Raw genomic sequence first — 25,782 nt, 5'->3', positions numbered from 1 at the left:
CTCGGGGCATCCCTATCTCCGTCTCGATCATAGGGAATCAAATCCCCATCGATCGGTATCCTCAGTATCCTATATACATCCTCTAAGGTGACTGTCATCTCACCCATCGACAAATGGAAATTACAAGTCTCTGAGTGCCATCTCTCAGCTAAAGCAGTCAGCAACCCCATGTTCGCCCGAAACTCAGGCACATACAAAATGAATCCCAAACCTATAGCCTCAATCGCTGCCCTATCCTCAAATGTCAGCTCTGGTCGTAAACTCCGAGTCGAGGGGAATCTCTCTCGTGACTCCAACATAGGTAGGTACTCCTACAGTCAAACAAATCAGCTATGTCAGTTAAAGTGGCATTCCCTATTCATCACAAAATGTTGCTTATTATCATAAGTGCTTATGATACTTTATCCTAGTAACACTCACTGTTCATCATAAAGTGTTGCTTCTATCCTAGTGGCATTCCCTGTTCATCACAAAATGTTGCTTTTTATCCTACTGGTACTCAATGTTCATCACAAAGTACTACGTGTTTTTGCACTCCTTGTTCATCACAAAGTGCTGCTCATATTAGTACTCCCTGTTCATCACAAAGTACTATGTCTTGGTACTCACTGTTCATCGCAAAGTGCCTCAATCTATCTTATCCTAGAGGACCTGCTTGAGTGTATCCTCTCGACAGCTTATCCAATCGACAACGTATGTTCATCACAGAACTGTCGATTCGACCTAGAAGACATATTACCCTACCTAGCATGTATTTATGACAACATTTATTGCGACAAAGTACAAGGAGGTTTTGCGGTACTTACCGGCTCTCCTACATCTGCTGGCCTCTTAAATTGGCGAACGCGATCGAATATGTGAACCAATACCATCGTTGCTGACTGTTGCTGCTCTATTCTTTCTCTATACTCTGATCTCTTGGATGTGTGGATGACAATGAGGATGTATTCCCCTCATGGTCTATTTTATAGACTTCCCTAGCCCTAGCCCTAGTTCCCTGAGTCAATCTTCTTTATCCCGTGACTCTGTCACTTTATTCTATTCGGTCAGTCCATTCTACCCTTTATTTCTTATCGAGAGATTGTCTGTGATCTTTTCAGACATTTTCATCCAATCTCTCGAGGGAGCATATCATTCCCATCTTGGGGCAACTCTGTATCAGTTCATATTATCTTCTTTGAAACAATGTGACAAGTTGCATTGTCTCAAAGAGGGGCAAAATGTAGACACCTAAAATTGTCCAGTTTAATTAAATAAATATCTTTATTTATTTAATTACTTTAGCCTAATTCTTCTATTAATTAAATAAATATTTATTTATTTAATTAATTCAGTTATCCTCTTCTAGCTTTATTTCTCATTTAAATAAATACATTTATTTATTTAAATTACCCTTTTCCCAAATTAAATAAATATCTTATTTATTTAATTGATCCCACTTCTTCTATTAATTAAATAAATCTTTATTTATTTAATTCATTCATTAACCTTTTCTACCTATGACACATGTCATTCATCTCTTAATTCCTACACTACCTGCCCTTTCATTATTTTATTATTTCTTTTACCTACCCTCTAATCATAGCCGACCATTTATCTTTTACACCTCTCAATCTTATCCCTCCATTTCATATAGTGTCTTCTATATAAGGAGATGCTTTCTTCATTATCAACCCTAATCAATCTATTCTGATCAATTGACGACCCAACTAGGCTTTCGAACTTTCATATGCGATCCTACTTGCAACCACATTTTCGTTCTTTGTTGAGCTCTTGTGCACATAAAATCTAAGAGCAAATATATCAAGCAAGATCAATGGAGATAGGAAGAATGGAGATCCAAACCCTATTGGACATGTGATGGTATAATCTTTGTGATTTCATTTGATTTGCATTGTCTTAGGTAATCTTCATATGTTATGGTGGATCTTTGTTGTTGTTAGGCTAGGGTTTTGTGGTTGAATTCATTTAGTCTTTCAATACTGTTGTTTCCACTTTTCACCATATACAATGATTTATCCTTTGTGAGGAAATTTCAGACACTTGTGAATTGGAGAAGCAATAGCCTTCATGGAAGATAGCCAAGGATAGCCCAACTTCACATGAAATTGCTCAGAAGAGGGTATGATAACAAAGTCAACATCCATGGATTTAGTATGAACTTCAACCAGAAGGGTGATAGAACCAATGGTAGGACAAGAGAATCGATCAAGTAACTTCACAACCACATTAGAAGCATGATATATTTGTTTATGCAATCGTAAAATGAAAAGATACTCTTCAATTATGACATTAACCATGCAAGAGGGGTAAATCAAGGCACCATGGCAAGGGATATCCTTAACCTTCACAACTATGTATAAAGGGTCATCAGGTGCTCTATAATGGTGTCACTAGGGTCAAATGTAATATAAGGATCCTTAGGCATATCCTGTGTTTCTACCATAGTAACCAAGTTTGGAGCCATAGAGGTGAATTCTTTAGAAGAGAAAGAATTAGGCACAATCTCAATAACATTAGAAGTATGAGAAGGCAAGGTATCAGTGAAAATCTTAAGATTTTGATTAGGTGGAGATACTGATTTATTCCCTTTATCATTCACACCTGCCACAGATATAGTATTATTATCAATCAAGTCTTGAATCTTATCCTTCAATGCGAAACATTTCTCAGTATCATGACCAGGTTGACGATGAAATTGACAGAAGGAATTGTTATCAAAATAAGGGGATGCAATTTTAGAAGAAACAATTGGTTTTATAGGAGTAAGTTTGATAACATTTATGTGCAACAATTGAGACATAATACTATGTAAAGATTCATTCAATGGAGTAAACTGTCTTTCTCTTTGGAAAAAATAGAAATAGAAGGCACAACTGTTGTAGCATTCACATTGTGGTTGTTGATTGTATCATTGAACTTGATGAAGCTTTTTGTTGGTTTGAACTTCGTAAACGGATGTTGAACACTCTTCCCCTTATCACTCGAAGCCATAGGAGTAGATTGCTCCATTTGACTCACAACCAGTTGATAATTGTCGAGTGTTGAGCACAACTGCGGAAAGAAAGTAAACTCAGACAAAAGAAGCTTTTCCCTGATATCTTTTTGTAAATTAGAAATGAAAATTCTTTGAATATCATTATCAGGTACATTAAAAGAAATTTGAGCACACAAATGCTTATATCTACCAATGAAATCAGTCACTTTTTCTTTAACACCTTGTTTACAATGCATTAAATCAGTCAAAGTGATTTTAGGTCCAATATTGTTTTGAAATTGTTGGATGAAAGCATTTGCGAGTTGTTGAAAGGAAGTGATAGAATAAGAAGGAAAATAGCAATACCATTGTAAAGCCTTATCTCTTAGTGTTCTTGTAAACAATTTTGCAAGTAATCTTTGATCATAAGCAAAATCAGTACATAAGGTTTGAAATGTTTTTTTTTTATCGATAACCAGGATATTATATTGCTTAAATAGAAAAGATTTACATTCAAAAATAAGAAAGACAGTCTGCTATAACATGGGGTCTCACCCCTACTACAATGAAGGAACCCGAATAGACACTAGCCCAACAAAGCCAACAACCACAAAAAAAGCCACTTACAAACACATACCCCACAAAATAAGGACCCGATTAGCCCAGAACACCCCAATGCTTCTTCCCTTGAAAAGTTAGGGATACCCTGGTTGGGCCCTGCCTCCTGCATCTCACTCCCTCCACCTGGCACCGTTCCCGACCTGCCACCACACAGAGAACCGCACTCCATCACCTTTGTCTGCTTCCTTGGAAGCTGATGTCGAACCATAGGCCTCCCATCCTCATCTAGAGGGGCCTTAGGCCGAATTGGGGTCACCTTATCGCAAATTTTCACTCGCTCAGTCGACCCCAAATTATGCACATACTGCACAATCTCTCCCCACCCTTTCCTTGCGTCCTCTATCTGCAATTAAACAGGCCGACCAAATGACAAACAACTGCAGCACCCCCGCATCCACACTGATCCTCCACCACGGTCTAACCATCGACATCAACCCTTCTCCAATAGCGGCTCGAGCCACCACTTCCTGTAGACCACCCACCCATTTGGGTCTCAACACCAAAGATGTGACCTGTTGCACTTCCTCCGCTGACTTTCCCACCAGCAAGGCCAAGACAACGAACAGCGACGAAATGTCAAGGTTAGTTCTCGATCGACAGTCCAACATCAAGAATTCCTCCCCAAACATCAAACTCACTACCCTCCAGAAATCTTCACCATCCACCCTGAAGACATTCATCAACCTATTGCTCGAGATCAAGCCACGAAAAGCAAGCATTTGCCCGTCCGTCTTCAATGAAAAGTTTGCCTCCATCCTGACTCGCCTTTGCTCCAAATCCTGAACACACCACCTACCAACAAAATCTATCCACTACAAAATGCTAGGAAACACAACACCAAGACCTTTAAAAGCCACCATCATCACATGTCATGATTGCTCCACACGGATCGTAGAAAACTAAGCATCATCGCTAGTCGTTCACACCAATTGCCTCCTTCATCATCCATCATCGAGGTTTGAAATGTTTTGACATGCATAAGAGGATCATCTTTTCCATTATAGAGTTCCAATTGAGGGATCTCAACATGTTTAAGTGACGCAAATTTAACAATATCTAGAGAAAGTGGGCTCGTAACATCAAAGGTGGGCACACTAAACTTGGATTGACTAATAGAAGCAATTTGTTGTTGTAAGGAAGACACGGTTTGAGCAAGATTGTTAATTGTCATTTCGGTAGAAGAATTGATGTTAGACATAGTTGATTGAGAAGGTGGTGTGATGTTATTGAAAGAAGACATGGACTGAGAATAAGGTGGTGGGACGTTATGATAAGTAGGCATAGGTGATGATTGGGTAGGAAAAGGGACACTCAAAGGAGGAATAAAGTTGTTGAAGGAATTTCCCCCTTGTGTCACCCTGATTCGTTGAGGAATATTAGGAATAATTATGGAAGACATAGGTAAAGATGGAGCATTAAATGAAGAAGAGGGATTGTCCCCATGACCAATGGTTGTAGGAATGACGTGTTGAGTTGATGTAGCCATGATGTTGGAGGTAAAAGTAGGAATACTAGTCATAAGAGTAGTCAAAGGAATTGAAGGATTGACTCGTGTTGAAGGTTGTGAATAACCTAGGGTTTCGACACAACTCTTGATAGGCATGACATTAGAATCAACAATATGTGCAACACCACACAATATATCAATTCCATTCTTATCACTTTGTATCATGTATTTAAGGCCTTAAATTAATGGAAGAGCTTCACTATTAGGGTATTCTTGGGACATCCATTGTTGAAAGTTATCAAATTGATTGTCCAATGTGGAATGTTGATCTACAGAGACCCTAGTTAAAGCTTCTTCTTCATCATGAGATTCATCAATGGGGTGAATAGGCACATGATTAAGATGGGAAGAATTTGCATGATCCTCATTAAAGAAGTCACCCAAATTAGGCTCCATCTCCTTGGGAAGCCTTAATTTTAATGCTTCATCTAATGGGGATAGGATAGGTAGGACTAATAGTGGTAAAACTCGTGCATTAGAGGTAAATTTTGAATTTTGGAGCAAAGCTTACAAAATTGATTAATGCAAAATTTAAGAAAATAATGATTATACAATTTGAACTTTGTTGGGGGAAGAGGATGACACAATTTCCAAAAATGAAAGGAAATTCAAAATTTTAAAATTAGGGCCAAGGGAATACCACTTAATTTTAAAATCATAATTTTTAAAATCAAGGCAGACTATAATTAACCTCTTAATTTTAAAAAATATCTTGAAATTTGAAATGTTGAATTTTGAAGGTATTTCCGATTCTAGAAGGATAAAAAATCGACAAAATCAACCAATCTTTTGGATTTAGGCTATTAAATACAGTCATAACAGTCTCCCAAAATTTTGGGAAAAAAATCGAGGACTGTGGCGAGAACGCACATGGTTCGACCAATTTTTTTCGAAAATTTTCAGGGATGAATATTATGATGATTTCAAAGCTAACCCCCAAAAAATGATGAATTTTATGACCTCTAGATGGGTGAAATGAAGGCGCAAAGGTAAAAATAGGACCTTATTAGGGTTTTGAAGAAAAAGAGGAATTGAAATGCAAATTTGAAAAAGGTCAAACCTAATGGATAAGGACACCTTGGAAAATGTTTAGAAATCTTAATGTAAATGAAATTGATTTGAAATTTGCACAAAATCCAATTAATTTTGAAAATTAGGGTTTTATGACCTAACCACTTAACTTTGAAATTTGAATTTTGGGAAAAAGGGGGGAATTCCAAATTTTGAATTGTAGGAATGAAGACAAATCTGAGAACAATTAGAAATCTAAAAATTAAATGGAAATCCAATTTTTGCACAAGTTCAAGATGAATTTTTAAAATTATGGTTTTGACAAGTAACCTCTTAATTTTGTAAATTTGATTTGCAATTTGAACAAGACAATGCGGAAATTGAATTTGACAAACAAAACAATTTTCAGATCTAGGATAACCACAAGCAATTTTACAAATCACAAGTTCAATTTTTTTTTTTAACTAGGGTTTTTAATGATTTAACCACTAAGTTGGCAGAAAATTTAAACTTGTAAATGAAAAATATGCAATTTGATTCAAAGGAAATCATGCAAGACGTCAGGTTCACCAAAATGTAATGTGGTGAAATGTGAATGAGAGATCAAGAGGAAAACTACCCTTTCCCTCCAAGGAGAGATGAGAGTTTCATTACGGATTTACCTTCAAACAATTTTCACCTAGTTACATTGGAAGAGGAGAGGAGAATTCACTAGATTCAACCTTCAAAGATGAAGATTGAATTCTGAATGAAATGGGAATGATAAGTTGATCCCCCCTTCCTTATTTGAAATGGAAAGGAATTTCTTGAATTATGTAGTGCAAAAGTGACAAAGAATTGATTATAACTTGAGATCGGAGTATGGGATAAAGTTGTGCACCTGGAACTGGCAGTAATATGTCGAGACGAAGTTGCCCTGCGAATTTGAGGAAAAGTTGCTTGGACCGTGGTGGGAATGTACACGGTCCTCTGAAAAATTCGCGAAACAAAAAGGGTTTTTCCGCCTCTAAAATAGTGCCCGAATTCGAAAGTACGGCTTGGCACCTGCAAGATACACACATAAAAGAGAGGAAAATGGGTTGGGATTGGGGGTTTGCCTTTAGGTCAAACCTCAGTTTTGGAATTAACCAAGTAATGAAAGAAAGTACTTGCAAGGAGATGTAAATGAAAGACTGAATTGTAAATCACCATAAGAGAGGTTGTGATAGAAATGTTGATAGAAATGCTTGTGTGGAATTGAATGTTGGAATCAATCTCCTCTTAAATGGTTGAATCCTTGACTTGAATGCAACACCTAGCCTTGAAGGGAGATGAGAATGCTCAATGTTGGAAAATAATGCTTGAATGCTTGATCTCATGTAAACTTCCCACTCATCCAACTTCTTGAACCTCCACTTCCACAAATGAGAGGACAAATGCCCCTTAAATACATGTTGTTGAATTTAATTTTTGTCATAGGCCGACATCAGGGGAGTTTCCCGCCCAATGGACAACCTACAATGCAACCCTAGGAAGGGTTTTGCCCCAAAATAGGGCAGGGATAGGGGCACCATGCCCATATCCTGGGAGGACAAGGGTGCCATGCCCTTGTCCTAAGGGGGATAGGGGTGCCATGCCCCTATCCTACCCCTTTCTCTAGGGAAGAGTGCGGACAGGGTGGTGCGGAGGCCAAGACAGAAGCTGATTCTGAGGGTTGAGCAGTCTTTGGTCTCTGATCAGCCTAGAAGATTTAATCTCACGTGCATGAGGACCCTAATGTAGTCAAAAATTGATAGGGTCGCAATTTATGATACTACAGGACTCATGTGATATACGATAAAGTCCAATTACATGTTGGTGAGAGGAAATCTAGTGAAGTGTCAAAATTTGGTTAGGTTTGATAACTCTGGACTTTTCTAACTTTTTCAATATAACAAGTAACTTTGGATATGCATGTATCTTATGGTTACTAACTTTTGGCCACATTAATTAATAGTTTGTATATTTACTATGATGAGCACTTTGATTCCTATGAGCATTATGTGTCTAGCAATTAAAATAGAACACCTTTTCCTTCTCAAATCTATAGAGCTAACAAGTTATTAGATATTATTCATCTTGATGTGGATATTATTCATCTAGATGTGGATATTATTCATCTAGACATGGATGCGGTTAATTTTATTAATGATTGTTTTAGATACACCTGCTTGTATGTTCTATTTGTAAGATAAATTTAAAATTCTCTAATTTTAAAGCTTTAAAGACACTTTTAGATAAGTAAACATATAAGAAAATAAATGCATTGAGATTTGAGAATGGTGGTGAATAGTGTTCTAGTTAATTTAATGATTTGTATAAGCATACAAGTATTTTTCAATAGAAGATTACTCCTTACCATAGTAAAAAGAGGTTGCAAGAGGATGAACCAAACCTTAATAGAAAGAGCCAAAAGTATGTTAAGTGGTACACAATTATATCAATGTCTTTGGTAGAGGCTATGAATATTGTTCCTTACTTGGCAAATTGTTTCCCTTGCTTGATTCTTGTGGATGAAACTCTTTATGAAGTGTGAAAATATAAGAAACCTTATATTTCACATTTAAAAGTATTTGGTTGTGAGGTTTTCATTCACATGCCTAAAGAAAATTAATCTAAATTGATTTTAAAAAGCACATAAGTGCATCTTTGTTGGTTATGGTGAGAATGTAATAAGTTACGAGCTTTAAAATTCACTGAGCCAAAAAGGTTTATTCTAGAGGTAATTTACGGGGAGTTTTAAATTTTTTTAGGTTCTTTATAGCAAAAGGAAAAGAAGGGAAAAAAAACCAATACATTTTGAGACCAATGTCAAAAAGTAGGAAAATGCACATATTAAGGAATAAGATTATGTATTAGAGGATGGTGAGGAAGAAGAGGGTTTATATGAGGATTATTAATAAGATAAGGATGCAAAATAATAGTTGTAGCTCCTTACTCTAGTCTTGAGACACCCAATTGACACATATAACCCACTAGATTTCTATTGTGTATTTTTTTTTTTTAATGTTTTGATGATGAATATATATCTTTTATGGAAGCTCTCTCATTAGAAGTTGGTGAGTCTTAGATGTAGTCCATGCAAAAGGAAATGATGCCCTTGGATAGTCATGACACTCAAGATCTTGTTAGTTTACTCAAGAGAAGAAAGTCCATTGTTGGAAGTGAGTGTATACAAAGAAAAATAGAGAAAATGATTACTTAGAGAGGTAGAAGGCTAGACTAGTGGCTAAGGGCTACTCGTAGAGAGAGGAAATTGTTTTTGGTAAAATTTTGTCTTTTTTTTTTCTCTCTAAAATATCCTTGATTAGATTCTTGTTATGCATTGATGCAACTTATATTTTTGAGATTGAGCAAATGGATTAAAAAAATTGATTTATTCCATGTGCCCGTCGTAAAGAGGATATTTACATGCAACAACTAGAGGAGTTTGAGGTAAAAGAAAAATGAAATATGGTTTGCATTTTAAAATAGTACTTGTATGGTTTGAAACAATCACCTCAGATGTGATACAAATAATTTGATGCATTTTTTTTTAATTTTTATTAGAAGTGAAGAGGAAGTGAAGAGGATCACCATGATTTAATTATGTATTGATGATTATATAGTAATTATTGTCTTGTATGTAAATGAAATTTTATTTATTGATCATAGCAAGGCAATGATCAAGGAGCCTAAAAATTAATTTTTTGGAGCATTTGGAATGAAGGATCTAAGGGATTTGAAATAAATAGGGACCAAGTTCATAAAAATATTTGGCTTACTTGAAATAAGTATATTAGCACTATTATATGGTGATTTTTTATGCTAGATTACAAACATGCAAGTATTCATTTATTGCTAGTAAGTATTCATTTATTGACAATAAGTATTCATTTATTGATAGGCGCTAATATTTCACTAGTCATGTGTCCTAAGTGAAACAATGATGTATATGATAGAAATAATGTGCCTTATACTAATACTATTGGTGGCCAATATGCATAATGGAGATATTGCCCAAGTAATGGATTCCTCAACATATTTATGTTAGAAAGCATTGGATTCATGTTAAGGATGTATTTAGATATTTGTAAGGTTATTTTAAGTATTGCCTATATTATCATTGTTATAATGGTATGGGCAAGTTATTCAACATCTAGGGCTTTATTGATGTGGATTGGTTAGATGACTCAAATAGTCAAAGGTTCACTAGTGGCTATATGTTTTCTCTATTTGGTGGTTCTATTTATTGGATGAATAAGAGGTAGCTTACGATTGATTTCTCCACTACTAAAGTAGATTATGTGGCTAGTACATATTTATTTATTTAGATAGTATGGTCACACAGAATATGCTCAAGAGTTAGAATTGATTTTAGGGTATTTTAGATTGCATGCGATACTTAAAGTGCCATTCCCATGTACCATTCTCGTGCAACTATATTGATGTATCTTTTCTTAGAAGACGATAGATAATGGTAAGTGCATGTTACAAAAGGTTGATGATTGAAAGAATGGTGTAGATTCACTTACAAAACTAATGAGCACAAAGAAGTTCTCTTGATGTAGAAAGGCCACGGGTCTTGCATCCTTTGCTTCAATCATTTTATGAAACTTCCTCTTATATCATTACAATGCATAATATCAAGTGGGATAGTGTTAGGATAGTGCATGATATTTAATTACAATCCTCATGTCTAATGTCAAATATCCAAATATGTTTGAATGGATACTTGAATACCCATGCAAGTGGTTATGAAATGCTATTATTTTACTATTATCCTTGTAACTTGTATATATAAATTATAATGGAGTTAAGGAGGGAGGTGGAGCATGCCAAAGGTAATTACATTTTGAATTGACTTCATTTACACCAATATAAAAATTCTAAGTGCTAGGAGAGAGGAGAATCTTTGCATGTTGAGTATGGCATACAATGTGCAATAATGTGCATAATGAATTTCTATTTTAGGGATTACTGCCAAGTTTTGACATGGGCCAAAAATGTTTGAGGAGTTATGTTTTCTATTCATGGGTGCATCAATTAGTTACACGGGGTTGGGTTTTTTTGTACCAGATTTTTTGGCTATTATAATTTTAGGATTTCACATGTGGTTTCCTCTCAACACTCTTCCATTTATTATATGCATAAGACAAAGGTTTCATTAGTTTCTTATCACTACATATGTATTGTAGAATGTTGTTAAATTAAAGGGAAAAGTTGTTGATTATGTACTCTTGATTCAAAGTTTGGTATATGCTCTTTTCAGTGGTGGATTTTTTTCGTAAAAAGGATTCTCTACATATATTTTGGTGTCATGTGTCATATTCTTATGGGTTGTTAAATTTTAATTTGTTGTTATAGACCTATGCACGTGATCTTAATTATAAGGTTATGAGAGTTCTTTAGGTATAGTGGTAAACTGATAAGGTATAGTCCATAGGAATGTTGATAGAAAGAGAGACATAGGGCTGATCATGAGATTGTTCTCAAGAATGCACTCAACCATGAGACTGACCCTTCCTCTAGACTTGATATTTTCAACCCCCAATTTGATTCTTGACAAAATCTTTTCTAAGTAGTTTTATTAATCAAATTATCCTTAATTACATTGAGTTTCTCAAACAACATTCAAATGCTCATCAAAATTTCTTTGAATATAAATTTGTGGCTTATAAAAATATGCTCACCAAAGTACATGATGCAACTTTATAGGTCAATGCCAAAGCTCAAGATAGAGCCAAAGAAACTATTGCCAAATTTAATTATGCTTTAGATTCTTCTTCTTCTAATGATATCTCTACCCTTGTCAAGACTATTAAATAGTTTATTGAGGCTTCTTCCTCTCAAAAGGTTGCTCTTGAGACTTATATTGATGCTTACAACCATGGAAGATAGAAAGATAGATGATAGTTATGAGTGGTCAAAAGTTTTTAAGGTTTGAACATGTTCTATGCCACTTTTATGTATAATTTCTTTAGAATCTCTACAATTGCGATAGTGTCCCTAAATCATTTCTGTAAAGTCACTCATGTCATAATTATACCAAAAAGTGAATACTCTACCAACATTAATATTGTCATGAATTGAAAATTTTGGATGATAGAGTGCATAACAATGATTTGTTTACCACTTAAAAAGGGTTTGTGCTATTTAATTCTCACATCATACAAATTTAATTATACTTGGTCAAGGTCTATTGTATATATAAATTTCATCTGTTATGTATAAAGATTGTACAACATTTAAGGGCCTTTGTCACCATATTCTTCTAGTTTACAAAAAAGTGGATGTGGCATGCTTATTTTCAAATCAATTATGTGTGGAAGATATATTTGGTAATCACCCAACAAAGTTTATACCATGATTTGTAGGCTATAGTCAGTTCTTTGTCAACATCAAATTCATAATTGTTGTACCACAAGTGACTAAGTGGAAGATTCAATACTAAAATTTGAACACATGTTGATTGCTATTGATTACATGGAATCATGCTAGTTAAAGTTGCTTTGGATGGTTTTCACTAAAATTGTACAATTTTCTTATCATATATAGCCTTGCAATAAAGTATGCCTTCACTTAAGAACTTCTTAAAATAAAAGTAAATTATATAAACAACTAAATAATGGATCAACAAAATAGGATGACGACAATTAGGTCTAGTTGTTGCAAATGAATGATCTACAATAGAATGTATTCCATGATCCAATTCTATTTTTTCACTATCAAACTTGTAATTGTGAGACTTCAACAAACTAAGATATAACCTTCACTCCATAGTTGCTAAGTCCTATAAGACCATAATCTTTCCACTTATAGTTGTCATCACATTTTTGCAATTTTGAACCCACTTTGTTGCTTTTAAACTTTACACTTTGGGTCTTAAGAATTCTATTCACTCTAATATATGAAGGATCGTGTCTAGAAGCACAATCACAACTTGTTGTGCTAGTAAAGGGAAGTTGAGTAGCTTTCCAACTTACACCTTAGTCAACCCTCTTGATCAATTTAACGATTTGGAACAAGTTTGAAAACATACCAAGTAGAAATGCAAATGCATAATTATATATCCCTATATTGACAAATGTTGATGCTATGCTTTTGTATTGCTCTTTGGATTAAAACATGATGCTTTCACTTTGATAATGGATGTTCTAAATGAATTGGAGCTTTGTCCCCTTTATACAATGCTCTCATATGAAAATATAATTTTATCACATTTGCCCACTCTTACATAAAAATATACTATTTAGATACTAAATCATTGCATTAAGCATACAAAAATCAAAGTAAGTTTGAAAAAACAAAAACAAAATAGATACATATATTACTAATTAAAGGATGATGTTACACATATTAAAAAAAATAGACAAAAATAATCACACCCAAAACTTAAAACATAAAACTAAAATATAATTAACAACGTTTATGATTATAATTTTTTTTAATAATTGACAAATCAAAAACTAGGTAATGTGTGGAGAGTAACTTCAAGGAAAAATTAAAAAACTTACATAGAATCCAGCCATTTCTTTATGAACCTTTCCGTTTTATTAAACTCACAATAATGCAGTTGTCTATATGCTTAAAATACGTTGTCTCCAACCAGATCTGTATGCTAGATATTACGGAATCTCGCCTATTGTGATATTTTGAAAGCAATAAATAGGGGAGCGGTATTTCAAATTTTTTTAGTTTGGTCGTTTTGGCCTCTATTTCAAAATATACCCACAATATCTATTGAACAAGCAAAAACCATGGAATATGACTATGGCCACTCAGATAGCAGCGGTATGTAGCCTACAGCCTACTCTTTCTTTTTTGAACTGACCTTTTCCTTTTCTTTTTCTCTTTTTTTGGGGCACTTTACTTCGACGTCACCAACGCATTAGTGATCTTCTCTGCAATTTTTTTGACCAATGGATGCTTCACAAATTCAAAATATTACCCTCTCTTTGAGCACATTCACTCTCATATTACGAATCTACATATCATTATTTTTTCCTTTAAATGCAATAATTATGGGTTTGAGCAAGCCTATGATATCTTCTTTTATTGGATTGGTGTCTGTGTGCCCTTTACCTGTGTTGGGATTTATCTTGCGGCCACCAGATCACATAAAAACAAATGAGGGGCTGAATATTTTTTTTTTCTTTGTGGGTGTGATGGAAGGGAAACAATAGGTAACCTAGATTGAAGGAATCGCAATGGTAAAGGACCCACATCTATAAGATCATATTTTCCACTTTCTTTACAGAGGGATATTCCTAATTAACTTTTTTTGAGATTTCCAAATGTAAGCATTTTCTTTCTTTCTCTCTGGATTGAACTGGGTTCCCTATTATCACAATTAAAGACTGATCATGAGCTGGTGAGGCCCAGTGCTCAAATGCTACCCATGATTATTTTCTGAATTCAGTTATGTTCCCTATATCATGAGCTGGTGAGATTGAGTGTGAAATGCCACTCATGTTACTAGAATGTTTAAGATCAAAGGTCAGTCACCTACAATGAATAATTGTCCACTCAATCCTGATGATTCAGGGATTAAATCTATCCTTATGAGGAATCACCCGAACCATGTGAAGGGGAACAGACCAATTAATGATAATTTTGATGGCTAACATTCACTAGTGGACTACTTTTTGTCAAAAACTTTCCCAAAGATATTGTCTAATTGAAAATGTTGATTTGCCTTAATTTGTGCAGGGAAAGGAAAGGTCTGTTTTAAGGTCCGCTATGGATAGCACCTAACTCACTCTACGGAGTTGCTTATGTATATGTATATGTATTATATGTGTGTGTATATATACTCAGAGAGATGCATGTGTGTCTATATATATGTATCAGCAAAGGTGGGTAGGGTCCACACCCAATTTTATTAATAATAATATTAAAATATTACAACAACAGAGCCAAGCTATGGGAGAACAATAAATGGCAGCATATGCACTAAAGGAATGCCATATAGCTGGTCTTGACGACAGTATACTTAACATTTTAACAGAAAGCTATACAGTATATATTGCTGACAACCCCAACCCAATATTAGATACTATATAAGCCGCTACAATTTAACAGATTCAGTCCACCTCTATCCATGCGAGCAGGCTTCTTGTGGACATTGCCACCTTTCTTGGCCTTTTCATTTGTGACCATTACCTTGTCACTTGAGCCTTCACTCTATGCCCAGAAGGATTCCAAGTTTGCCCATTATAAGGAGGTCGGAACAGCTTCTCTGATAGCATATCTCTCTGCCAAATTTGCCTTCCTAGGGGCTTGGGGGCTTTTTGCAGAGGAGCCTGCATTTTCACCCAGTTAATTTGAGATGGGAAGGAGCTGCTGCCTCCATGTGCCGAATGCAGCTCAATCTTCTCAATCTCAGACATCATCGGCTTTACTCTATCAAAAAGTTGTATGAATGTTGCCATGGAAACCTTTGAATCCAGCACTTTGCACTTGTGACTAGTTCTGTATAGTCTAGGACTGCCTTGAGTCCATTTCTATATGTGGTTACTTTTATATGTTGATGATCTTATCCTGATTGCAAAAACAACTCATGATTGCAAAATGAAAGTGATGTTATTTTGGTTAATAAGAAAAATAAATCAAATTTGCTTTCTTTTTGAATGAAGCCCCTTGGAAATAGTGGAACAATACAAGTACCTTGGAATTAATTTCCACAACAGCCTCAATTGGGAGACCTGCAGGGCAAAAAGGATTTAGAGGGGATGAAAATCTTAATACTTACTACAAAATAGATGTAGGAACGTTGAATTATGGGATTAGAAAATCAAGAAAATCCTTTTTGGTTTGTATGTCACACCAATACTTCTTTATGGGTGTAAAGTATGGGATAGTAGAATGTCAAATCACAAATGTAGGAAGTTAGAAAGGCTTCAAAAGCATTTAATCATAAGAAGGCTTAAAAGCGTAGCAACAAAAATCATCCTATTCCTTCTTAATATTCCTTCTATCCACTCTTGTATGTATATCATAACAACAAATTTCATTTGGGGAAAAAAATCAGCAAATCAAATCTAGAAAAAATTGGAAAAAAATCAAATTTTAAAAACAATGTAAAAAAAAAATAGAAAAAAAGACAAGAACTACTTCTAAAAAAATAATAATTCAAGGGCATTTCCATAGCATAGACATATAGAGAACAAATAAAATAGAGTTTTAAACCCATGAGTTGTAGAAAATAAGATTCTTTTGTTTATATTCATATCGCTCATTGCATTGCATTGCTCAAAGCATACTTCACAGTGCATAAATAATAACTAGATGGTTATAATTGACAAAATCTCAATTACATTATAGTTTGTACAAAGTCAACCTATAAACTAAGTACAAATTTCTAAAAAATCAAATGTAGCCAGTGACTCTTGTTACTACAATAGAACCATGCTAGAGGGCTGCAGTCTTGATGATGAAGCTCCCAGTCCAAAGCCTCTCCTAAGTTGTTCAACCTCATGACTATTTAAGTTGGCTCTAGGATCTCAAAATCCTCAAGCTCAAAAAAATCATTTAAAAAACAGTTTTTCATTAAACAGTTTTCCTTTGTTGAGCAAACAACATAAATTACAAAACAGGAATTAATTGGTTCATATTTGTGATTTAATAGTACTTGCAATTTCTGGAACAGTGTGAAAGAGAATCATATTAAGAGTGAGAAAGATAACTATATTAAGAGTGTGTTCAACTTAATAGGTTTTGAATCAAATAGCTCAAAATAGAGTGACAAAAAATGCTTTTGAAACATAACATTACATCTTAAAAGACCATAAATGATATTGAAATGTTCTTATTGATAACTATTTTAGCAGACTTGTAAAACAGTAAAAGGGAGTGTTAAATATTTTCAATTAGATAATAAAGACATGCTAGTACAAAAGAAGAGAGCAACTATTTGAGCCACAATTTTAGCTATTGTTATTTAAGTAAATTTTCCTTAAATTTTGCATCTAAGTGGATGAAGTTAAAAACATTGGACTTTGAGTTGAGAATTTGAGAGATTATAGGTACAAGTTTCAATGAAAAATTAAAGCACAAGGAACATTCCCTTTTAATGGGACAGTTGTTGCTGAAATCTATCCAGATCATTAAAGAGATGATATATGTGGCCTTTTTCACGAGGGATTAAGGTAATCCGAGAGGACTAGGGCATGCCCTCTCTCAAGACATGTATTAGTTTTCCTGATACCTATTTAACATGCACGGAATGCTACACTATATGTCTAAAGCATTCATGTATTGCTAGTGTACTCCTTGCAGGCCTTTTGAACCTCCATGCATATGATGGGCCTAAATGGAATGTAGTTCACTAACAATTTCAGGGCATGCATTTATGCAGTGAATTTCACCAATTAATAAAGCATTATGCCTGTAGACTATATAGGAATTTTAAATATAACCAAAACAATCCTTCATTTTGATATAAAATATTGCTACAGTTCATCTTTTTCAGCACTGCAAGCTAATTCTTATCTTTCTGATAGGATAAATTCTGCTCTCGGTTCCACAATGTCTATATACAATTATGTATATACTTATGCTCCCCACTTGATTATACAGTTGTCACTACCCTACCCTCTTGTCTTTAAAACTTGATGGCTAGCGTTAAATTGAAGCTTCAAATTGTCACAATTTGTTAACATCTGAAAAAGAAATTTGTCCCAACCTAACCTTGATAATCTAAACAATGACCTTGGTATTGTCATTGACAATTGAAATGTTAAAATTCTTTTGAATAGTCAAGATCACTAGAATTTTAAGAGAATAAACCTCTTTAGGTTGATATCAAGCCAATAGAGTTTCTTTTCAGTTTTGTCTGGCTTTCTATATTTACTTTTGTCAAGTACCCTTATTTGGATCAAATATGTTAAACAAAATCCTTAGTAGTTATGATATCGTCTACTATTTCCTTCTAATTTGTGCCTTTGGATTTATATACATGGAAAGCATTACTACAAGCCTAAGTTAAATGACATTAGTTTGCAATACTGAGAAAAAAATAACACCTCTCTTAACCATTCCATGCTAATGACCTTAACATCAAACATAGAAGCATATTAAAGAATGTATTTCCATTTTGATATCCTTAACATCTCTTAGAAATATATGTCCATTCAAGGTTGCCTACCTGCGATTTGCCTTAGTAAGCTGATAAAATAAGGCAAATCTTTGATGGTGAACCACATCCCAGCAACTAGTGCTTAGTTTTGTGCTAAAATCAACAAAAAACCCTGATTAAATAGCGATTTTGCATAGTTAGGGTATTGCAATATGTAGGTGGATAGCAAATGCAATTTTCCCATGATTTTTTTGCAATATTTTCAGAGATTTAAACCTTTAAAAATTGTTGAACATTGTTGAAAATTGCAGCTGATTAAATCAGAATTTTTTGAGGAAAAAATCATTTCAGCCAGAGATTTTTTTAAAAATAGCGAAAAACAGGATTTTTTGAGGATTTGTGCTTCTTTGAATTACGTATACATATACATATAAGGTTTTTTATTAATGGTGATCTTGATGGGTGAAAAGGTAGTCTCTGTTTGAGGAGCATGAATCTTCTTGTTCTATAAATAGGGTTGGGGAGCTTAGTGGTCCTTGTAAAGAGACTCTCTTTTCATCCATACAAGTTACCCGCTTGCTCTTTGCCCAAGTGGATTCACTTTGTCAAAAGGCACCCCAAGCAAGTGGGTTGATTTTAGAAACCTGACAATTTCTAGCATGACTAGTAGGACCTTGTGTAGACCCTTCTCATCAACAATATAGGTTTGTGTGTCATCCCTAGAGAAAGAAGTCACTGGTTGATTGAGAGTTATTCAAAAAACAAATTCTTTAGGCTTCATAAGTGCATTAAAGGAGATAAAAGTTCATGCTATAAAAAAATTAACAATGTAGGTGTAGGCACTAGTTCACCGTGAGGAAGATTAGTACAATATACAACATGGCATCCAACTTTGAGTGCAAACTGCTTAGCACTAATTCGACAATGCATTATGAGGGAGAAGGCCAACCAAGTTGAGTCTCACGAAGTGTTCTAGAAACTATTGGTGGTCCGAACCAGCTCACTTACTTGGTGTGCCTTTTGATGAAGCAAGTTTTCTTGGATGGAGATTATGGATTATCCCAATGGGTGAAGAGGGGCTGACGAGCTTGGGATTTTTCATGAAGCATTTAGAATCCATGATGCCAATCACTAGGATTAACAAGGAGTTGCGCCATTTGTGCTGATATTGGGAAATCTCAATGATGTAAACTTAAAGGCCAACCTTTTCCCTAAGCTTGTAGTCTTTGGAGAAGACTAGTTCCTTATTTGTTCTACTCTAGTGCTAATCCTATGCAAACAACGCAAGGGAAAAGGTTTTAGAAAGGGTTCAAGTTTCACAAGCAGGTAAGAGTTAGAGAAACAAAATAAAGGCAATGCACAAAAAGTTAAAAAGATATCGACTCTTCTTTCAATGTTCAACCTTCTATTTGTGACAATTACTTAGTGTACTTGGGACTGGTTCTACCAAATTAACAGTGTAAAGTGCAGATATAAAACACATTCAATCATGTAGTAAAGCAAGCATCATACATTCACTCAAGCATAATAAACCTACAAAACAAAAGGATCATAAGCAAGCACTAAACAAAAGAACACTTTAAATCTGAAAATTCTCTCTAGAACAAGATGTTGAGAAATAAAGGCATTGAGACACCCCATTAAACAACGAGTCAAATATTATTTACAAATGAGATGAGCTCATGATTATATATTATGGTGCACTACCAGCTCATGACACCTGCAACAATCAGGGGTGCATAATTGAAGAATGGGGATATAGAAGAAGTGGGTTGATGGATCTCATGAAAAGGGGGAGATCAGCTTGATGATTGGTTGCAGAACAGTTGAGAAGGAGCAAGCAAGCTAGCTGGCAGAAGCACAACCTTAAGTAATCATGGCGCTCATTACTTAGTGAGAATATTGCTCCATAATTGCAGCATGCGTCCACTACCTGAAAATGACACTGAATATTGTTGGCGGGAGTCCATGGAACTTGAAGTGTGTAAATGTTAGGTTGTCGTCACAATCAAACATTCCTTGTCCTGAACAAAACAAATGAGGCTTGAGTAATGAGCAGCTAAAAATCAAGGGTGAGCAGAAGATACTTCAGAATGCATGAACAGGAAATTGTGTTTAATGGGTTCGAGACATGTTCTTAGAGGAAGTACTTTTGAAGAAGTTAATCACACTTTTTGATGGTGAATAGGTGGTGAGGTCCGCCTTTCTGTTGCATCACGTTTAAGAAGTTAACTTGAAATGTTTGATTGAAAGATCAATAATAGCTTGTGAAATTTCTGGATTAAACTATGTAAGCTTATTTTCTTCATCAATGTTTTGGATCACACTCCATGATCCATCATTAGAATGGATAGCTAGCCAAAGAAGAGAAATTAATCCAGAAATTTTGCAAGCTATCATCATGGGCTTGGAATTTTTATGTCTGTATTTGAAAGATTGATGGTCAATGGGTTTCTACTCTGACAAGCTTCAATATACCTGTATTACTTGTAGGAACCTGCATGCAGGCAAACATGAGTGAGCGAACCTACCTTTTATCGAAGCTTCATAAGCAGACCTGCTTTTTATTGAAAATTTACAAGGGTATTGTGGAAGACAGAATTGAACAAGGGGTATGATATTATTACAAGGGGGTGCATTTTAAAAATGCACAACAAGTATTTTGCCCAGTTTTTTCTTAAATATATAAAATATTAAGGAATATTAATTTGCCTCAAAAATTGGCCAGGATTTGTGAATTCTAGAAATGGTTTGTTTCCTGATAATCATATATCCTCACCTCAATATTAGAGCCCATTCATGCACGATGGGCATGTATCCGAATCACTTTTGCACTCAAGGTTTCACTTTAGGAAACACAAAATAGGCGAGGTTCTTCATTGTGCATCCAATTTTTCATTTTCTAATCGATCCTTTTCTATCGAGAGATGTACACCATGAATTATGTGGACTTGGACATTCCAACTATGCTATTGGCTTGGTGATTTTAAAACAAATATCCTACAAACCTTAACTGGAGCTTGCATAAAAATCAAGAAATAATCTTTAGCTTGGCTTATTAAGTTCTTGAGGCATTAGATGGTCAATGGCAGATGGAAGAATTTATCTAGGAATAGTAATACCAACCTTGAATACACACACACACTTGTTCTAATTCACTAGTGGTTATAGCAAATTGAATATTTTAATTGATGTAACCTGAGAATTAGGGATCCTTTGAACATGGATTTGCAATGAGTTTTTGGATTGTTTTTATGAGTAAATGGGTTTAAATTGTAGTTTTCCTTGCCAGAAAAAAGGTGTAAAAACATAGCAACAATGGGAAATTCATCACATCTAACTATGAGTATTCTCCTAAATCTGACCGAGAGGTCAGCACATCTTTCTTTTCTTTACAGAGACTAATGTCCATCAGCATGGGGCACACAACCACGACTGTTAATTTAACTAGATTTTCAGGCTTGGCTTAGTCTTCCAGTAGGTAGATTTCATAAATGTCAAAGCTATGCTTTCTTTCTGGTGTCTTTTAAGTGGGATTGATAGGCCTAGGTTGGCATTTGTGTATTCATTAGTTTGTTGATTTGTTGTCATGTTTATAGATTTGTGTAGGCACATATTGGCTTTAATGTTAATTAAATTGAGAGCATAATACATTGGAAGGAACGGAAACAAATTTTTCCATTTGTATTTGTATTTCCTACTTTATTATATTGAATCTAATATCTAGAGGATGTCCGTTCTGTTTACTTTTGATTTTAGGAGACATGTGAATGGAAATGTAGATTATAGCTGACGCATATGTATATGTGAACATGAGAAGTAGTCTGCAATTCAAGGTTGAACTGGGTGACTTTTGAAATTGAAGCAGGAACAGATGATGATATTCCTCCGCATGCAAGTCAGATGCCAAGAGAAGGACGAGGCTCTGGAAATGGCAGGGCTACTGTACAGAAAACTCAGTATGGAAGATTACAGAATGATCAGATTCATTGGTTTGAGGAGGAGGCATATTGTTGTGTTTTGAGGGCTTTTAAGGCACAATCTGATGCCATTACCTGGGTATCGATTTAACTTACTCCGTGGTTGTCTAAAATTCTTTTAGAAACACAATCTTAAGTTATAATGTTTGTGATAAAACTAAGTTTTTATTTCCTGAAATTTTTTTCAGACAAGAATGTGCCTATTTGATCAGAAAATTGCAAGCTGAATAGATGTAAAATGTCATTTATTTATACTATATAGTAAGGTGTTCTTTTGAAGTCATTGGAACTCTAGTTTCAAGCTTGTGGCTATTATATTTCTTATGTTTCTCAAGCTCACAAAATTGTGGGTTCAAAGATTATTAGCTTTGTATATTCTGTTGTTAATAGATATTAATGGTCGGCTTAATCTATTTTTTCAGGAGAAAGAAGCATTACTGTCCCAATTAAGGAAGGAACTAAGAGTTTCTGACGAGGAGCACAGGGAACTTTTAGGCAAAGTTAGTGCAGATGGCATGCTTCGACAAATGAGGTTTGAGATTTGCTTGTTCCAAATGAACTTAATTCCTGATATAATTTTTTAAAGGCTTTAAAATTTCCCTCCATTGCATAGTGGATGTGTTTGCATATTTTGTTTCCTCTTTTTACTGCCTTTGGAAGCATCATCCGTGGCATGGAGTTCATATCAGATTTTGTATAATTTTTTGCTTTTTATGAATCATTTGTGTCGCTCTTATGGTAGTGGTATTTTCTATATGAATGAAATGGCCGTGAAATTCTATTTTTTTCCAAATTTCTAACGAATTCACGCGTGAGCAGAGAATGGAGACAATCAGGTGGTAACCAACCAGGATTTATAACAAATGTTATATCTTCTCATGGTCCTACACCAAGTCCAACTGTTTCGGCATCCCAAAAAAAGCAGAAGTCTGCACATGTAATGCCAAAGATGCATCTACAGCCTCCACTGCCTAATCTCCACAATTCTCCAGTTCCATCATCATCAGGACCATTAGGATTAACTTGGAATGAAGAAGACTCTGCAAGGGTTAGGGGCAAGAAATCCAAAGTATTGAGCTTTGAACTTTCTGATTCTGAATGTAGTTAGATTTCTTAAATCTATATTTGTAGCATGTTCTTAATATCTTTACTTCAACTTCAATGCAATATATTGATTCAAATTGTGCACAAAATTACTGTGTTCAACAACTACAATGTCATGTTTTATGATAGGGTCGTTCACAGGCAAATGTACTTCAAATGGCGAAAACTCCACAGGTTGCAGTACCTGGGAGGGATCAAATTGTACTTAAGAGACCACCTGGACGGTCATCTGGCAAAAGTCAATCTACAGCACTACCAAATATTGATCTTTTGATAGGTCGCAAAGTAATGACAAGGTGGCCCCAGGACAACAGGTTCTATGAGGCTACAATCACAAGTTATGATGCAGATAATGTACTACACTTGTTCTCCTTTCTTTTAGTACCTGCTTGTTTTCTGATGGGCAATGATTTTTTTCCTTTGATCTCATGCTGTCATGTTCATTTTTTAACTTTTACATGAAGCATTATTTATTTTTCATATTTATATCACAATGAAAGTGCATAAGCATTTGAATTGTTTTTGTATGTCAGGGTAGGGACAATTGTGCTTTTTATTTTATTTATTAAGATTTACAAATGATTTAATGAAATTGATTCATGCTTTAATGACTTAAAAGTTTGGAAAAGCCTTTTTGCTAAGATTTTAGATGTACATATGAAAAGGAGTATTTAAAATGCTAGATTGTTGTTTACATTTGCAATAGTGGCCATGTTTATAAAGGAACTTTAACTATTACAAAATGTTAGGGACTATGCTTTGCTAAAAGCAAATCAGGGAAATGCAGAGTCTTTAGTATGGCACAAGCAGAGAAAAGGATTGGCCCTAGCATTTGACTGCTTAAGCTAGCTAATAATCTAAATCCATACAATTGTATTGTTTGTGTTTTCACTGATCCCATTTGAATACAACATTCTGTACTATGTACCAAGCTAGTAGCTGCATGGAGGAATTTTAAATTAGTTCTTTGAGCATACATGTATATATTAATTTCTATCCTTTTTTAACCTTACCGATCTTTTTAATTAGGTATACTTTAGATTTTGTGTTTTTCTCATTCTATTTTTTATGTCATGTTTTCTTGTATTCTTTCCCTACCCGGGCAGAATATGTAGACACTCAAAATTGGTCATCACTCCTACGTCGCTAACCTAATTTTTAATATGTCTTTTATGTCGCATTTGATCTTCATCCTATGTTGACATTGTGTCATTCCTCTGGTTTTAGTTCATTTCAAATCCAACCCTAATCGGTCCTATTCATTCACATTTGGTTCTAAATCATTATGATTGGTGTTTTATCATTTTCAAATCATTCGAAATGGTCTCATCTTGACAATTAGACTCAATTCCCTCTTTGTTGATAATTAATCAGTCATTAATTATCAACCTCTTTATCAATCAATTTCAATCCGTCATCTGCGACACATTATTTGCCTTTCATGACACTTTATCAATCGATCTTATCAGTCTCTTTTCAAAATCATTATCAATCTTGGGTCTTTTTCAATCTCTGTCCTATTTTGTTGTCAACCTCAGTCAATTGTCATTAATTTTTATCAATTATTAGCCAATCAATCATTACTATTAGGACCTAATTCCACAATCGGGTTGATATCTTAAATTATTGAAATCATTTCCCCTAGGTTGATTAATTAAATAATTAATCAATCCCCTTTCTTACTAACATGTCCTCCCTTTTGAATAAATAAATGAATATTTATTTATTCTTTCACTTTTTTCTACAATTAATATTTTTTATATTAATTGGCTAATTTGAGTGGAATTAATAATTTTAAATTATTAATTCCACCTCATTCTTCTTTAAATGGAATATTTCGAGTACAAATGGAAGTTTCCATTTTCTTTTTGATTTAATGCCTTTTTCTCTTCACTTCTAATCGTAATTTCCCTTTTAACTCATCCTTGCACAAAATCTCGACCGTTGGATTGAGTTGATCTTGTCCGTTCAATGTGATCTCAAAGTCTATAAATTGGGTTCTTCTTTCCTCATTTTGGACATCTTAGACGTTTACATTTACGCTATCATTCTGTTGAATCCATATACTTTTAAATTTTCCAGTATTCTTGCCTATCATGCTTTTTCCCTTGCTTCATATGAGTTGCATAATGGATTGAGCCAACATACCGGCATAATTAGAGGAGAAAGAAGGAGCAGCGAGGCCTTCGTCAAACGAGCTTGGATGGTTTGATTGTTCAATTTATTCATTTCATTTATGCTTTTGATGACCTTGTTGTGAATGTGTATGATTTTACATGTTTTGGTGTAATTTTCTTGCTACAAAATGTATTTGTGATTATGTCTCTTCAAAACAGAACCAATTTGATTGGGGAATAGGACAGCTCACAGCTGTAAATATCTTTAAGGAACCTTTAGTAATAGATTCCACATACACATTTGGTCATGGCTTTGCCATTTTTCACCACTTGTTATACTAAAGTTCAGTGAGAATAAATAAGTGACTAAGTATATAAAAGATGCCTAG

General features: G+C 34.6%; 1 protein-coding gene across 6 annotated transcripts in view; it reads left to right on the top strand.

The window, feature by feature from the left end:
- The first annotated feature begins 13,693 nt into the window (after nucleotides 1–13,693).
- LOC131054560 (protein EMSY-LIKE 3) overlaps nucleotides 13,694–25,782 on the top strand; it is a 38,568-nt gene continuing 26,479 nt past the window's right edge. The window contains exons 1-5 of one of the 6 annotated variants that reach the window (XM_057989131.2): nucleotides 13,694–13,907; nucleotides 22,058–22,251; nucleotides 22,595–22,704; nucleotides 22,992–23,241; nucleotides 23,406–23,630. In XM_057989131.2, coding sequence (XP_057845114.2) covers nucleotides 13,874–13,907; nucleotides 22,058–22,251; nucleotides 22,595–22,704; nucleotides 22,992–23,241; nucleotides 23,406–23,630 — 813 coding nt within the window. In that variant the 5' untranslated portion in view covers nucleotides 13,694–13,873. The remainder of the gene's footprint in view (nucleotides 13,908–22,057; nucleotides 22,252–22,594; nucleotides 22,705–22,991; nucleotides 23,242–23,405; nucleotides 23,631–25,782) is intronic. The other 5 variants (XM_057989124.2, XM_057989120.2, XM_057989104.2 and 2 more) reach the window with 5 other exon arrangements.

The sequence above is a fragment of the Cryptomeria japonica genome, chromosome 2, assembly GCF_030272615.1.
Source record: "Cryptomeria japonica chromosome 2, Sugi_1.0, whole genome shotgun sequence".
Classification (NCBI taxonomy): domain Eukaryota; kingdom Viridiplantae; phylum Streptophyta; class Pinopsida; order Cupressales; family Cupressaceae; genus Cryptomeria; species Cryptomeria japonica.
This window is presented reverse-complemented; position numbering and strand designations above follow the sequence as displayed.